This window comes from Salvia miltiorrhiza, chromosome 8, assembly GCF_028751815.1.
Source record: "Salvia miltiorrhiza cultivar Shanhuang (shh) chromosome 8, IMPLAD_Smil_shh, whole genome shotgun sequence".
Taxonomy (NCBI): domain Eukaryota; kingdom Viridiplantae; phylum Streptophyta; class Magnoliopsida; order Lamiales; family Lamiaceae; genus Salvia; species Salvia miltiorrhiza.
The window spans coordinates 44,864,932-44,883,584 of NC_080394.1; the positions used below are offsets into that span (position 1 = coordinate 44,864,932).

Consider the following 18,653-nt stretch of genomic DNA (forward strand, 5'->3'; position numbering starts at 1 on the left):
TAGAAATGTGCAGAGGTCCTAACCTCTAATGCTGGAGGATAATGCAGAAATGGAGATAAGGATGAAGGGAATGCAATAATTTCTTTTGTAAGTGAAAGAGAAAGGATTAGAGAAAAGTAGAAGTGAAAGGGTTTTCAGCGTAAATTGAATGGGGGAATCGAATATTTTTATGATACGTCGTTATCTAGTTTAGTCTGATGCCAATTGAATAACTGATTTTGCCAGCTCAGTTTTAATTTTGACGTGTCAACATTAATCTCGTCGGATAAAAAAAATCGGCCAAATACGATGAATAAGTTAATGTTGAATATCAAAAAGTGAGTAAAATTCTGTATTTACACAGCAATTACCCAAAAATAAAAATAAGGTGAGATTTGTATGCGTGTGTTGCGAGAGGTCTTAGGTTTTTTTTTTTTTTTGAGGGAAAGACGGAAACTTCATTAAACCAAAGATGAAAAGTTCCCAAAATTGGGGAGAACATCAGAAAAGGTAAAAACAGAACGATTAAACAAAACAAACTTTGCTAAACAATCAACGTTGGCATTGCCTTCCCGAGGAGTCCAACTAAACACACAAAGACGTAACTTGGCGGCTAAGGAGAGAATACCCGAAAGAGTGTCACCAAAGTAAGAGGGATCAGGCTCTCCATTAACCAGACGCCAAAAGAGGAGTTGACTATCAGTTTCAACAATCACATCTTCAAGATTTCGGTCTCGACACAACTTCATACCTTCCAGAATAGCTTTAGCTTCACCTTCCAGCACAGAAAACACCCCAGGTAAAAAACCGAAGCAGCAACCCAAAAATAGGCCCTCCTTATCCGTCATCACCACCCCAAAACCCACGCCAACTCCCTCCACAACCGAAGCATCACAAGAAATATTCACCTGCTGCTCACGCCTACATTCCACCATCAAAGAATTAGCAGCCACCATTTTAGTCGAAACCAACTTAGTCCAAGTAGCACGCTGGGCAGTCGCCAAACATTCAAGGTGAGAAATCTCTTTACCCTGAAAAACCAAAAGATTTCTAGAATACCAAATCGCCCACGCCAAATTAGCGAAGGTTTTGTGAACTTCTCCATGAGGAATCTGACGGATGATGTCGAACCTTTCAGCAGTAGAGCAATGACCAGAGATAGAAATTGGCTGGAGGCGAAGGGAAGAGATCTCCCACACGAAGGAAGCCAAAGGACAGTCTCTCAAAACATGCTCCAGTGTTTCCAAACCATTACCACAGTGTCGACATAGGGGATCAACGTCAATCGAGCAAGAAATAAGCGCTTTAGAGGTAGGAATCACCCCAGCTAAACATTTCCACATAAAAAGTTTGATTTTCGGGAGAACCTCAATACCCCAAATCCAATGCCAAAGCGAATCATCTGAGGAAGAGGAAGACGCCTCAGTCCTATGGCGAAGAGAACATGCAAGATGATACCCTGATTTCACAGTGTAAGAATTGAATTTTCCGTCAGGCCAAAAGGGGGTATCTGGGCAAATAGAGAAAGGTGGAATCTGCGAAGTAATTTTTCAAAGATCCCCCGGTTCAAGAATACCATTTAGACCAACCACAACCCAGGAGAAGGGGCTGTCCAAAATGAATTCGTTAAGTCTTGTTTCTCTCTACATCTCAAAAACTTTGGCAACAACAAAAACACCAGATTTTTTGGGTAGCCAACGATCACAACCCAACCGAATCCGATCTCCTCTGCCCACTTTCCACGTGATGCCTTCCAATAACAGATCACGGCCAACTAACAAGCTTTTCCATATGAAAGATGGGTTATGAGCATTATTAGCTAGCAAAATATCAGTCATTGGAAAATACCGGGCTTTGAGAGAGCGACCGAGAATGGAGTCAGGATTATTAAGCACACGCCACACCTGTTTTGCTAAAAGGGATTGATTGAAGAGGCTAAGATCCATTAAACCCAGCCCACCACTGCCTTTGGGACGGCATAAATTTTTCCAGTTGATCCAATGAATACGACGTTCCTCATTTATTTGCCCCCAGAAGAAGTTCGCTGCTAAGCTATTCAGTCTTTGACAAATCTGACTCGGCAAAGCAAAAACATTCATGAGATACGTCGGGATAGAATGCAAAATAGATTTGATCAAAACTACTTTTCCAGCTCCCGACAAAAACCGCCTCTTCTAGTCGTTGGCCTTTTTTCTTGTTCTGTCAACCAATATTTGGAAATTTTCAGTTTTTGATCGACCCACAATGCTCAGAATACCAAGATAGTTACCATTCTTAGCAACACAAGGTACTCCAAGTTAGGCAGCCAAGGTTTGCCTCGTCTCCTCAAGGATGCTTTTGCTGAAGAAAATGGCCGATTTTTCCAAGCTAACTTTCTGACCAGAAGCCTCCTCATAATTCTGCAGAATATCACTGACCACCTTGATTTCCATTGAGTTTGCTCAACCAAAAATGATACAATCATCCTCGAATAACAGGTGGCTCACTCTTGGTGCCGTACGACAAAGACGAGCCCCATGAATAAGAGACTGGGTTTCGCTTGGCGTAATAGGCCAGAAAGCGCCTCAGCACAGAACAGGAACAAGAAAGGGGATAAGGGATCCCCTTGTCTCAAACCACGGCTGGGAGTGAAAGGATCACCTGGAAAACCGTTAGCAAGCACACGAAAGGAAATAGAGCAAAAACAACGCATAATGAGGTTAACCACAGAAACATGGAAACCAAGGTGAACAAGCATAGCTTCAAGAAAACTCTATTCCACCCTATCATACGCCTTTGCCATGTCAAGTTTAAAGGCAAAACCACCATGAGCTCTAGCTTTATTAGACTTCATCATATGGAAAATTTCAAAAGCAAGCATCGCATCATCAGTGATAAGACGACCAGAGACAAAAGCAGACTGACTCTCACTAATAATGGAAGGCAAAATGGATTTAAGACGATTCGTGATGACTTTTGAAATAAGCTTATACATGACATTACACAAACTAATGGGGCGAAAATCAGCAGGAAGGGAACACTTTTTCTTTTTTGGGATCAAACAAATAAAGGTGGAATTTATAGACTGAGGACTTAGGTTCAATCCTACTTGTATCTTAGGTTCAATCCTACTTGTGTGGTGTAATTTTTCTTTTTTGTCTTAGCAGGAAGGGAACATTTTTTCTTTTTTGGGTCTTAGCTAGGTTCAATCCTACTTGTGTGGTGTAATTTTTTCGGTATTGTATATAATATTGCGGTGTAGAGGTCTCGCCTGCGTGCGGTGTAGTATATTTTCACATAGGTTCGATCTCGTCTGCGTGCGGTGTAATATTTATAGGGGTGTAATCGAACCGAGCCAAACTGAATAATAGTGCATTCAAGTTTGGTTTGTTCAGTATCGAATCGAATCTCAAACTTTGTTTGTCGAATATTTTGAGGCTCACGAACTTAACCGAGCCTACACGAACTTTCTAAATTTATATTTATGTTAACTTGATTATTTTTTAAAATAGATTATTTCATTCAAAATAATAAACATATTAATTATTTTCTTATAACAAACAGAGTTTATTAAAGATTTAATACAATTATTCTTATTTTTAGAAGATAAATATAAGTTGTACTTACTAATAATTTATATTGTTCAATTTGAATAATTTAACGAACGTATTCACGAGCTAACGAGCCGAATACTACCAAGCTCAAGTTTGATTTGTTTATTTATCAAAGTTTTCCAAATAAATTTAAGCAAATTTTTTTCGAACCGAGCTTCAAATAATTTGCAAACAGCTTTATTTATTTATTTATTTATTTATTACCTTAATTAAATATATATTGATTAAGTGACTCGAAATCAAAATCGTGTACTACTAATTTCTGATTGAGTAGTGATATTTGCACACCAGGTGTACGTTACACCTGGTAAAAAACCGGTTTTTTACTTGGTTAGAGTGTGGGCCGGTTTTATGGATTTAGTATATTTATTGATTTATCCTTGATTTATTCTATCCATTTTCTTTCTTTTTTTTCTACCATTTTATCTACATTTTTCGGCCATTTATGATCCATTGTTTTCGGTTGATTAGTTTGATTCCATTATTTAGAGTGTGGGAAATTTTATAATTTATATAATTCGATTTTTTTTTTTTAATTTTTGTTCGGTTTTGATTTTGATTTATTTGTTTTTAAATTTAATCATTGATTTGTTACCAATAATTTAGTGTTTCTTGTTATAATAATTCTAGGTTTGTTTCTAGCTATTTTTTTTTCTAAATTAATATTATTATTTTTTTCAAAAATTATTTCTCCTAAATTATGTGTTTATTTGTTTTTTATTAATTTGTTTCAACTAATTTTGTGTTTCTCCTTAAAATAATACTAGATTTGTTTTTGGATATTATTTTTTAATTTTTTCGAAAATTAGATTTTTTTTATAAGATAAAAATAATATTATTTATTCTTATCTAATATAAAATTATGTTATTATTTCGGATATTTATATTGCTAAAATATTGTTATTTTTATTTGTTTCCTATTATTAATTAATTAATTAAATTTTAGGATTTGTTAGGATTTGTTTTTCCCAGTTATTTATTTGCAAAATAAAAACAAAATCTACTCCCTATATCTATCCATATTAGGTTTTTAATAAGTTTTTTAATTTTGTAATATTCAAATTCGTTTTTTTATGGTTTGTTATTTTTCAAATATATTTCTTTACAAAATCAAAACTAAATCCACTTATAATCTATCCATATTAGGGTTTTATTTAGATTTTGAATTTCTCTATACAAATCGGCCATCCCAACACAGATTGGGAAAAAAAAAAAAAACGAACACACTTTTTTCCAAATTTTGCAAACTAAAGTTTTCATTCTGTCAGATTTTTTTAAAAAAGCCACACGTTCATTTATGGCGTCTGCCGCTGAGAATAAATAAGTTAAATTAGTGAATTTGAGGATAAACGTAATAAAATGAGGTGAAATGGTTCATATGAATATATTTCGCTCCCAAAACTATGTTTAACAAGTTGATTCAATTATTCGTTATAAAATAAAAGTTTATTAATTAATTTAAGTTAAATTAGTGAATTTGAGGATAAACGTAATAAAATGAGGTGAAATGGTTCATATGAATATATTTCGCTCCCAAAACTATGTTTAACAAGTTGATTCAATTATTCGTTATAAAATAAAAGTTTATTAATTAATTTAAGTTAAATTAGTGAATTTGAAGATAAACGTAATAAAATGAGGTGAAATGGTTCATATGAATATATTTCGCTCCCAAAACTATGTTTAACAAGTTGATTCAATTATTCGTTATAAAATAAATATTTATTAATTATTTTAAATTAAATTAGTGATTTTGAGGAAAAATATAATAAAATGAGGTGAAATGGTTTATATGAATGTATTTCACTCGCAAGACTATGTATTACAAGTTGATTCAACTATTCGTTATAAAATAAATATTTATTAATTATTTTAAATTAAATTAGTGATTTTGAGGAAAAATATAATAAAATGAGGTGAAATGGTTGATATGAATGTATTTCACTCGCAAGACTATGTATTACAAGTTGATTCAACTATTCGTTATAAAATAAATATTTATTAATTATTTTAAATTAAATTAGTGAATTTGAGGATAAATGTAATAAAATGAGGTGAAATGGTTCATATGAATATATTTCGCTCCCAAAACTATGTTTAACAAGTCGATTCAATTATTCGTTATAAAATAAATATTTATTAATTAATTTAAATTAAATTAGTGATTTAAAAGAAAAAAATATAAAAAAATGAGGTGGAATGGTTGATATGAATGTATTTCACTCGCAAAACTATGTATTACAAGTCGATTCAACTATTCGTTATAAAATAAATATTTATTAATTATTTTAAATTAAATTAGTGATTTTGAGGAAAAATATAATAAAATGAGGTGAAATGGTTCATATGAATATATTTCGCTCCCAAAACTATGTTTAACAAGTTGATTCAATTATTCGTTATAAAATAAAAGTTTATTAATTAATTTAAGTTAAATTAGTGAATTTGAGGATAAACGTAATAAAATGAGGTGAAATGGTTCATATGAATATATTTCGCTCCCAAAACTATGTTTAACAAGTTGATTCAATTATTCGTTATAAAATAAATATTTATTAATTATTTTAAATTAAATTAGTGATTTTGAGGAAAAATATAATAAAATGAGGTGAAATGGTTGATATGAATGTATTTCACTCGCAAGACTATGTATTACAAGTTGATTCAACTATTCGTTATAAAATAAATATTTATTAATTATTTTAAATTAAATTAGTGAATTTGAGGATAAATGTAATAAAATGAGGTGAAATGGTTCATATGAATATATTTCGCTCCCAAAACTATGTTTAACAAGTCGATTCAATTATTCGTTATAAAATAAATATTTATTAATTAATTTAAATTAAATTAGTGATTTAAAAGAAAAAAATATAAAAAAATGAGGTGGAATGGTTGATATGAATGTATTTCACTCGCAAAACTATGTATTACAAGTCGATTCAACTATTCGTTATAAAATAAATATTTATTAATTATTTTAAATTAAATTAGTGATTTTGAGGAAAAATATAATAAAATGAGGTGGAATGGTTGATATGAATGTATTTCACTCGCAAAACTATGTATTACTAGTCAATTCAACTATTCGTTATAAAATAAATATTTATTAATTATTTTAAATTAAATTAGTGATTTTGAGGAAAAATATAATAAAATGAAGTGGAATGGTTGATATGAATGTATTTCACTTGCAAGACTATGTATAGCAGGTCGATTCAACTATTCGTTATAAAACTATATAACATATACTTGTAGACAATGTATTATAATATAGTATTGAAGTCGATTTGATAATAAAAAAAATGAACTACTATAGTGTAAATAATGAAGTCGAAATAATTATACTCAATGAAATGAAGTTGAATTAATTAATTGAATTAAATTAGTGAAGTTTTAATAAAAAAACGAATCATATTATGGGGTTTTTCTCGGAAAGCTATATAACATATACTTTATTAAAAGCGATATAATAGTAAGAAAATGAACTACTATAGTGTGAGCAATGGAAAAAAAAATTAATTCAAGTGAATCATACAATGGGATTTTGCTCGAAAAACTATATAACATATACTTTATTTGAATATATTTCATTGAATATAATAAAATGAGGTAAAATTAGTATATTGTTATATAATTTCAACTAATCAATTAAATTTGATTTCATTGAATATAATAATTTTGACTTCGTTACTCAGACAATTGTGGTTCATTTTGATATTACCACATCGATTACAATACTTTTTATATTATATTCAAATAAAGCATATGCTATATAGGTTTACGATCAAAATCCCTGCATATGATTCATCTAATTTAATTTTTTCTCATTACTCACCCTATAGCATTTCATTTTCTTATTATTATATGGATTTTAATAAAGTATATGTTATATACTTTTTTCGAGCAAAATCCCATCATATGATTCATTCTTTTTTATTACAAATTCACTAATTAATTTCAACTATCAATTAAACTTGTTTGCATTGAGTTTAGTTATTTTGACTTCCTTACTTACACAATCATGGTTCATTTTTATTTTTTTTACGATTAAGCAAGACATATAAGCTTATTTTTTTCATGACTCATGATTGATTTTATTTAATTTTTAATTTTCAAATTAACTAATTTATTTCAATTAATTAATTCAACTTTATTGCGCTATCCATAATTATTTATTATTATTATATCGCGTTTCATACTAAATTATTATTCAAATATATGATTTTTTTAGATTAACTATTTGAATTTTGCTATTCACACTATGGTAGTCAATTTTTTTTATTATTGTATCAATTATAATAGTATAACATACTACTTTGTCTTCAAGTGTATGTTATAAAGTTTACCGCGCAACCTTCTCACGTATTGCTTTTTTTTTCTTTTCTTTCAAAATCACTAATTCTTATCGATTAAATTTTTTATAATAATTATATTATTTTTATTCCAACTTAAATAATATTTAAATTATATAATTAAATTTGATGAATGTTGAGTTTAATTATTTCGACTTTAATATTATATTATAATATATGGTCTTCAAGTATATTGTTATATAATTTCAACTAATTAAAACAATCCTAACAAATCCTAAAATTTAATTAATTAATTAATAATAGGAAACAAATTAGTGGAAACAAATAAAAATAACAATATTTTAGCAATATAAATATCCGAAATAATAACATAATTTTATATTAGATAAGAATAAATAATATTATTTTAATCTTATAAAAAAAAATCTAATTTTCGAAAAAATTTAAAAATAATATCCAAAAACAAATCTAGTATTATTTTAAGGAGAAACACAAAATTAGTTGAAACAAATTAATAAAAAACAAATAAACACATAATTTAGGAGAAATAATTTTTGAAAAAAATAATAATATTAATTTAGAAAAAAAAAATAGCTAGAAACAAACCTAGAATTATTATAACAAGAAACACTAAATTATTGGTAACAAATCAATGATTAAATTTAAAAACAAATAAATCAAAATCAAAACCGAACAAAAATTATAAAAAAAAAATCGAATTATATAAATTATAAAATTTCCCACACTCTAAATAATGGAATCAAACTAATCAACCGAAAACAATGGATCATAAATGGCCGAAAAATGTAGATAAAATGGTAGAAAAAAAAAAGAAAGAAAATGGATAGAATAAATCAAGGATAAATCAGTAAATATACTAAATCCATAAAACCGGCTCACACTCTAACCAAGTAAAAAACCGGTTTTTTACCAGGTGTAACGTACACCTGGTGTGCAAATATCATTATTGTTTCTGATTTTGTGACAATTGATACATAACCAATTTGGAGTTCATGACCGTGAATAAATCTTGCACGACAATAAGTGTCAGACTAACACCCAACAAAACCATAGTAAAGTCGAAGCCCCCTTCATTCGGACCACAAAACAAAAAAATCCATAATTTCGGCGACTCCATTTATTTTATTTTCAGAAAAGAAAACATCAGGAATTCAATGCGACCACCTCGGCAGGTGGGCCCCTTCGATTTAGGGCCATGATTTTGGGATCGAAACCTGAGACGAATTCCTGGCCGTCCAAACCTTATCCTAAAAGTGTTATAATTAAAGAATGCTCTTTAAATGAGTGTGGTATGATACAAAAGTATATATATGTGTTTTTTTTTTCAATTTTAAGAAAATTAATCTTAAGTTCTCAATATTTATTATTTTTCTAATTTTAAAATAAAAATAAAATTAAATGTCTAATACTACAATTTTACTATAAAATTTATGATATCTATATAATATATAAAAGAGGAGTTTTTCCCTCCATCTTTTCCCTCTCTTTTTCTCTCTCTTCTTCCATCATTTTTTTCTTTTAGTTTTTCATAATTTAATTCTTTTGTAAATATTGTCAAATTTAATTCATGATTTTTTTTCAATATGCACCTTAAATTTAATACTATTGTACTTGTATAAAAACATCAAAAATAAATTTAAAATGAATATGTTATGAAAATTTTAAAATATTTTATTTTCTCTCTTTTCATTAAAATTTTATAACTTTTTATTTATGTTTGTATATGAAAATATTTATTATGACGCGTAACTCTATAATAATAATGTGTAAATGCTAATTTTTGTTATTGAATAATTTTTATTATACTTTATGCAAAGTTGTTAATATAATTTTTAAATTCAAGATTTTATTGAATAATTGACGTGAATTATTTTATTTTATTTTATTTTTAAAATATATTTTATATTTATTTATATTTATTTAAATATATCGTTAATTTCGATGTTCGTCATGCATCGCACGAGTGGACGTTCTAGTTTATTTAAAGACTGAGTGAATAAGCAATAAAAAGAGGGGGGTTTTATGTAATAAATGGTGGGAAATGACGTGGTTAACGGTGGGGTATAATACTTCAGTTAGTCACACTATCTTTCGGCGCCAAAATTTGGGTTTTTGATTAGTCATTGCGGAACTAAGAAGCAAAATTAAATCACCTCATGATTTGATTTGATTTGATTTTGATTTATCTTGGTCGGATTTATTAGTGGATTTTGCATCCGTACAAGATGTGCTTTTCTTTTTCTATCTTCCTCTTTTCCTTTTTATCTTTTATCAAAGCGTTTTCCAAAATATACTGGAATACATAAAAAGATGAGGCAAAACAGTAGATATCTAAAGTTATAAAAGAAATTCGCCTAAAAAAAGTTATAAAAGAAATTAACGGCTAAACTTGAATGGCTGATGGTGATTTTATAGAAACTAGTAACTGTTTTACTAAATCTATTAAAATATAAATTTAATGTATTAAAATATAAAAGAAATTAACGGCTAAACTTGAACGAAATCTATTAAAATATAAATTTATGAAATTATTAAGGGGTTATTTACATATAGATGTATATTTATCAAATATATATGTATTTATATATAGTATATTGTGAGATGAAAAGAAAATTAAAAATATTTAATGTATTAAACTTGATATTATTATACTAAATTAATTACAATGTCATGTTATAATTGAGAATAAATTGAAACTTGGTGTATTTTTTGGCCAAACTATAAAGTCATGTTATAATTGCAATTAAATTGAAAATTGATGTATTTTCTGGCCAAATTATAAGGTCATGATATAAACCAGAAAATTGACAAAGTATATGTATTTTCTGGCAATAACCCCAATTATTAATGTATTTTTTGGTTTATGAATTTTTTTTCACTAAAATAAAGAATTTAATAAAATTGTTTTAAAGTAGAAAATTATACTCCCTCCGTCCCTGAAATAAGTTTCTCTTTTTCCATTTTGGGACGTCCCCCAAATAAGTTCCTCTTTCTTTCTTTCTATTTTTGGACAACTACCCCACCACTAATAATAGTTTATTTATTCTTACTTTTCACTTTTTCACCACTCCCAATACAAATTATAACAATTTTACACCTTTTCACCACTCTCAATACTAATTATAACATATTTTTCTCCACTATCAATACACTTTATCATTTTTCTTAAAACCCGTGTCGTCCCCAAAGAGGAACTTATTTTGGGGACGGAGGGAGTAATATTTATTTGAAATTGACCGACCTAATTTAAATATCTTATTAAATTTATATGTAAGCAGAGTTTTAATCCAACTTTGTTGTGATTTTTAAGGGATCTGTAGTATTTTTCTATAGTAGTTTTTTTATTCCTAATATACAGTAGGTATTAGAGGCAAATTAAGAAATAATAAATTTTAAATCGTGTCTGTTAAAGTATTATTGATTAAGGGTATAGATTAGTTCTACATTCTTATCTTAAGAGTGATTTTTATTTTAACCCAATTAAAGTATTATATACGTTTGGAACCTGAATTGGTCGTGTATGGATATAAATAAAATTTTATTGATCAATGGAATACTAATATAAAGATTTTTATTGATCAATGGGATACTAATTTAAATATTTTTAGATATTTAATCGTTTTTAGATATATAATGATTTTTAGATATTTAATAGTTTTTGGATATGGAAATTGATTAAAAACTAAAAAATAAAAATGAATGAAAATTGAGGAAAATTAGAAAGGAGTGATTGTACGACGCCACGTAGGATATAATTTATTTTTTGGAATATTTATATAATGATTTTTTAGATATTTAGTTTTTAAATATATCACGATTTTTTGATTTTTAATGATTTTTAGATATAGAAATTGATTAAAATTTAGAAAAAAATAAGAATGAATGAGAATTGAGGAAAATTAGAATGAAGTGATTATAGTGATTATAGGATGTCACGTATGCTAGGATTTATTTTGCTTTAATATACATATATATATATATATATATATATACATACATATATATATATATATAGAGAGAGAGAGAGATTGAGGAAATGGAATTTTTTTGTTGGAATATTTATATTATGATTTTTTAGATATAGAAATTGATTAAATTTTTTTTTTAAAAAGAATGAATGAAAATTGAGGAAAATTGGAATGAGGTGATTATAGAATGCCACCTAGGATAGGATTTATTTTACTTTAATATATAGATTTTAATTATGTCTTGATTTTTTTATTCAATAAAATACAAATAAATAAATAAATAATACACAATACATGAACATACTTGAAAGAAACAATCAATAACTAAAGAATCCGACGACGAGGCTTCGCTCTAAGGGTGTGTTCTGTTTGGTTGATAAATTTATCATAGAAAAAATAAGGGATATAAAAAAAAATTCTTTTAAATCTCTTTTTTTTTTCCTTTATTTTTTACAAAAGATAATTTTACCATTTTTTATTTTTATTTCTCACTTTAAGGAGGGACAATATCATCAAATAAAAAATGGACAGATAATACTATTAATCTTAAAGTGAAAAGAAGGGAAAAAATGATGAAATTGCAAAATAAGCGAAAGGAAAGAAGGCATTTAAAAAGGGAAAAAAATTTATCCATTCTTTTTTTCATGATAAATTTATCAATTAAAGAGAACACACCTAAAAGGGCGTTTACTTAGAATGATTAATCTTGATTAGATAAAAATAATACTCCCTCCGTCCATGAAATGAGTACCCATTTGTGGACGGCACGAGTTTTAAGAAATGTATGGAGTGTAGTGTGAATAGTTTAAGGGTCCCACTTTTTGAGTGTATTAATTAAAGAGATGTGTGGAGTACACTTGCCAAAAAGGGAAATAGGTACTCATTTCGTGGACGGACGAAAAAGGAAATATGAGTACTCATTTCGTGGACGGAGGGAGTAATATTAATCGCTTGTTTACTTTGGGATATCATAAAATCCTTAATTATTTATATCATTAAAGTTAATTTTGCTTGATTTTTATTCCATTAAAAGAGTTGAATTAGAGAAATTCTACTTTTGATGATACAAATATTCAATCATGCCTAGATGGAAGATATATTCTTCTTGTTTATTAGTAAGATATATTCTTCTTGTTTTTCCATATTTAGTAGCACTATCCAAGTCAAAATATCATGCATATTTATACGATCGGTTACACTTGTGTAAATGTAATTCTTCACAGTCAATCAGACGGTCGTGAGCACTGAAATAATAATTGCGAAGGTTATTTGTTCAAAATTGGGACCTCTTATTCACTTTTACAACTAAGCATTAATTTATATTTGGACATGTATCGAAGAAGAAGATGTGCAACTTCTGATCTCTGGCGTTGCTTTCCTCGATTCTCTCACTCATTTAGTCATGTGTGTTACAACGTAAATTGGAACTTGAGCCATCACGTTCCTTTGTGAAGATCAAGATCGATCACGGGAACTTGAAATTGATGAGGCCTTTGAGCAGACCGGAATCGTTGAGGCCTTTGACGCCGACTTTTGTTTCGTCGAAAGCTTTGAGCATTTGCATTCGATCGTATTGCTGATCAATAACTGATGAATTTGCCATTTCTTTTTGAAGTGTGAAATTGGTGGTGGTGTGTGGGGAAGAAGAAGAATTTTAGGGGAAATTCCTATTTGTGCAGGCAAGCTGCTCGACGAATTGTCCCACTAAGGTTTTGGGGCAATCTCAGTTCAGAATTATTAGTAGTTGTTAAACATTGTCTTCAAAAATTCTGTGTTAGCTTCAGCTATCTGTTCTCGTGTCCGGCCGGCCGGCTTTGGTTTTCTCCGGCCGGCGAGATGACTGCTCTTTCCATCATCGAGTTCCCCACGTTGGGAAAACCCTTGGCGGATGTTCTCCCCTTACGTGCTGTCACCAATGGGATCGTGTTCTCCAACCATGTTATCAACGCGAAAAGTACCTGCTTTCCTGCGACGGAGGTTGCCCCTCTTTCCATTGACGCGGCTGCAATTAGGGATGGTTCCTTATTCCCGGAAGTTCAAGAAATTGCGTGCTTTCAATCAAGGGTTTCTCATTTGTGTTTGTCTGATAGTTCTACGACTTCTACCACGGCGTACTTTGATAGGGATCCGTTGAATTTGCTGCATGGAGTTTCTGCCGACCAGCCGGAGACGGTTTTCGACGGGAGTTTCTTTGCGAATAACGTTGCTGCGCAATCTCAAGGTTTTTCAACTTCGACGGCGGATATCAATACTAGGGTTTCCGTGAAGGCAACGACGGCGGCTGTGGAATCTGATAAATTTTCTCAGGGTCTTCCCCCCACGGACTCTTTGATCGTTGCCTCCACAGCGGTTCAGGACTTTGCTCCTCATGGAGCTCGGTCGGATGAGCAGCAACATACACAAGAGCCCCGACCTAAAGGGAAGACGTTTGCCGAATCCCTTAGGGTTGCTTCTGGGCGACCTCCCGATGTTCCGGCGCATGACTTCGCGGTCTTGAAGCCGACTATGGTTGAAGATCGGCCTTGTCTCATTATATCCTCGGCTTTCCGAATGCGTCAAATCAAGTCCTTTCAACATGCTATCCACGGCCGGATTCTACTAAAAAAAGGTCAATCACCGAGATTCGCCGCTGACCTTCACTTGGAACTCTCGGCAATTTGGAATCCCTCATCTTACTGGGAAGTGATACCTCTCGGTAAGGGTTTTTTCACGTTAAAATTCTCGTCACAAGAAGACTTTGCTACTGCTTTTGCTAGGAATGCTTGGCGTCTGCGTGCCGGGATTCTTGTTCTACAAGCCTGGACTCCGAATTTCAACCCGTACAAGCTGGAATCCTCCATGGCTCAGGTATGGGTTCGTATTTTCAATTTACCCCATGAGATCTGGCACCCTGAGGTTTTAACTGGTATTGCTCGACATGTCGGTACTCCTCTTCTTATTGATGGGCTATCTGCTAGAGGGTCCGTAGGGCAATTTGCTAGAGTACTTGTTGATTTAAATGTTGCTATTGATAACCCTTCGTTTATTGATGTGAAATGTGACGATGACACGTTCGAAATTGAATTTAGATATGAGGATATGCCTCTTTTCTGTTGTCTTTGTTCTTCTATTGGACATTCTACAGATTACTGTCGCAAGCTCTCCTCGGAGGCTGATGACAATGCGACAGAGCCGTCTTCTCCGACTAATACTTCGAATGAGGCTACCGGCCGACGTGGTAGGGGACGCAGGAACAAGTCGGGACGTCTGCGAGCGAGAAGTCGCTCGATCTGGCGGCCTCGACCTACGGAGGATAACGACGCGAAGGTGAGGAATGCGGCGGTCCCTCAGAAATCGGTGACTATTGCTGTTGAGGCCGATCACAATTCGAGGACTGTTACTTCAGGTATTGCCACATCCAACAAGTTTGAGATGCTTGAAGATGGCATTGAGATTGATCAGGGAAAGGGGCCGAATGATATGAGCATTATCAAGGATTCTACTCAAAGGGCGGAGTTTAGTAAACAATTGGGAGATGGGCAGTGCTGCTTGATCTCGGAATTAAGAGATATTTCGGATCGAAGGAGCGACCAGAAGACTAATGAGTCCAGCGATGATAGAGTGCCTGAGCAATCCAGCCTACCGGAGCAAAGCCGGACTTCGGAGCAAAGTCGGGAATCTGAGCAGAATGAGCTAATCATGGCGTCTGAACATCAGTTTGAACAGAGAAATCGGTTGACTGAGCAGAATAGGACGACGGAACAGTGCCAGATGCCGGAGCTCGACAGTTCCACAGAGCAATCCTGGAGGACCGAGCGGTGCATGGGGACAGAGCAGAGTTATGAGGATAGTCAGAGCAGATTAAACCCGGAGGATCTGAATACTGACCAGGTGCATTCTCAAGAACAGACCACAGGTTACATGGCTGACAAGAACAATGTCCCTTCTTCTCGGCCTGATCATTGTCAGATGGCGATCACACATCAATCTGGTACCCTCTCGTCGAATTCAAACCGTAGCCTCGGACCACATTCTCCTCATCCGAAGAAGGCTTCGGCTGCTAGACCGCCTCTCCCTCAAGGCCGGGGTGGACGGGGTGGGCGCTCCTCCTCAACAAGCGGTATCTCTTTAGACCCTCCCAGGAAACCTGGTGGAGGAATGAAGTCTGTGATGGTCGCCCGAAGAGGCCGATCCCCTGAGCCAAATGTTTTCCTTGACAAAGTTTCAGCAGCTCAATCTGCGGGTGCTTCTATCCAGAATTTCACCATTGATTCCTCCACTGCTGGCGCTATCCAGTGTATGTCAAATATCTCGATTCGGGCTTCTACTAAACGGTGGGGAGATGAAGATGTGGATGATTTTAGTGTTCCTCTTCAGGAGGATGGCTTCTCTTTCGGTTCTCAATGAATATCTTAGCATGGAATATTAGAGGCATCTCTTCCTCTATGGCTCTTCTTTCACACTACTGCAACCTTTATCAACCGTGTTTTCTTGGTATTTTCGAGCCTAAGACACGGTTCTCTGGGATCCCAAGTTCTTTTTGGCGTTCTTTACATCTCGCTCCGGTGCATCAAAATTCACGGGACAGACGGCGCTCCAATATTTGGGTGTTTGCTGACCCCGCTTTAGTACCGACGGTTGTTTTTTCCTCTGCTCAGGTGGTGGTCATTCAGTGTACTATTATGGGGATTGATTGCACTCTGGCTTTCACTCATGCTTCTTGTAACTATGTTGAGCGTCGCCAGCTTTGGTTAGATATGATTCCTTTTATTGTGGGTCATTTCCTTATAATTGGGGATTTTAATGCTATCTTAGGGGCCCATGAGCGGAGGGGAAGACGTGTCCCTGCTTCTACCCCTTGTACTGAGTTCAGGGCCTTCATTGATGAACATAACTTGATCCAGCCGGACTCTTCGGGTCCGTTTTTCACATGGACTGACCGTCGGAGATTTCCTTCCCCGATTGAATCGGTCCTGGACCGTGCTCTTTTCTCTCAAGCTTTCGAAGATATGTGGTACTCTATCAATTCGATGGTTCTTCCTAGACTTGGATCCGATCACTCCCCCATTCTGTTGAAATGCCAGGACACGGCTACTCCTCCCAAGGGTCGTCGATTTCGTTTTCTTAATATGTGGTGCTTACACGAGGGATTTCTGGATCAGGTCCGTGCTTCTTGGTCCCAACCGCTGGATTGTCTCTGCCCGATGGTTCGGGTTATGAAAAAGCTGAAACGTCTTCGCCCGACTCTCAAGACTTGGAATAAGGACACTTTTGGGAATTACAATGTTACCCTCGCCGATCTTCAGCAGGATCTGAGTTCACTTCAGGAGAATATTGACGAACGAGGGTATACAGATGAGCTCTTTGATCAAGAGGTTAACTTGCAAGCTCGCATAGGATCGGTCCTTCTGCGTAAGTCTGAGCATCTGCGGCAGCAAAGTAGGGTCTCTTGGCTTTCTGATGGAGATAGGAACACTCGCTTCTTCCATTCTATGGTTAAGTGGCGTCGTTCCAATCAAAATATTAAGAAGCTTAATATTGATGGGGTTATCTCGGAGGACCCGGGTGTCATGGCGGCCCATGTGATTCATTTTTATGAGGATCTCTTTTCGGAGCCGATTTCTCCGCCGGTGGATAGATCTTGGATTTCCGGTTACATTCCAGCTTCAGTCTCCCCTGCCCAGTCTGACATGCTCGTTGCTACTCCCTCTGCTGAGGATATTCGGCTGACTGTCTTCTCCATGGATATGAATAGTGCCCCTGGACCAGACGGGTTTAACGGCGCTTTCTTTAAGCATTCGTGGGAGGTGGTTGGGGAGGACCTTATTGCTGCCGTTCGTCGGTTCTTCACTCATAGCTATCTTCCCCAGGGCCTTAATTCCAACTTGCTTTGCCTTCTCCCAAAGAAGACTGATGCGGTTCTTGTCTCTGACTTCCGACCTATTGTGTTGGGAAATTTCCTTTTCAAGGTCATCACCAAGATTCTTGCCTCTAGGTTGAACGAGGTAGCTGCTGTTATTGTCTCGGCCAATCAGTTTGGGTTTATCTCTGGGCGTTCTATACAGGAATGTATTCTGCTGGCCTCTGAAGGAGTGAATTGCATGGAGCGCTCAATTCAAGGGAGGAACATGGCTCTTAAGGTAGATATTCGGAAAGCTTTCGATACCCTGAATTGGGATTTTGTGGAGGTTGTGCTGGATTGCTTTGGTTTCCTTCAGACTTTCAGACACTGGATTAGAGTTATTTTTCAATCTGCCAGAATTTCGGTTCTCTTTAATGGAGAGCAGCATGGTTACTTTGGTTGCTCTCGAGGGGTTCGTCAGGGAGACCCTTTGTCTCCGGTTCTGTTTGCTTTGGCGGAGGAGGTCCTGAGTAGTATGCTCTCGGACGCTGCTGATAGGGGATTCATTGCCCGTATGAGGATGTCCCGCTCTTTGCTTTTTCCCGCTCATCTCCTGTATGCTGATGATGTCCTACTTTTTTGTAAAGCTACTTGGCGCAGCTGCAGGATGATTGAATCGATTCTTCATATATATGCTTTGGTTTCTGGACAGTTCTGCAATAAGGCCAAATCCAAGGTTTTCTTTGGCAAAGGTGTTTCTGTTCAGCTGAGACGTCGACTACAGCGGGATCTGGGTTTCTCAACTGGTTCCCTTCCTTTTATCTATTTGGGAGTCCCCATTTTTGCTGGTCGTGCTTCTGCTGCCCGTCTTATCAGCACTCGTGATCGCATCATCGCCCATTTTCCTAGATGGCAGGGCATGCAGTTATCTATGGCGGGCCGTCTTTGCCTCGTC

The 18,653-nt window shown here is 33.9% G+C and overlaps 1 protein-coding gene across 1 annotated transcript; it reads right to left on the bottom strand.

Moving 5' to 3' along the window:
* Positions 1-440: 440 nt before the first annotated feature.
* Positions 441-13,480, bottom strand: LOC130998532 (uncharacterized). Its single transcript, XM_057923948.1, has 2 exons — positions 13,381-13,480; positions 441-1,438 (listed from the first exon to the last, which is right to left on the bottom strand). The coding sequence occupies exons 1-2, from the start codon at positions 13,478-13,480 to the stop codon at positions 441-443; spliced, it is 1,098 nt and encodes a 365-aa protein (XP_057779931.1).
* Between the last annotated feature and the right edge of the window lie 5,173 nt (positions 13,481-18,653).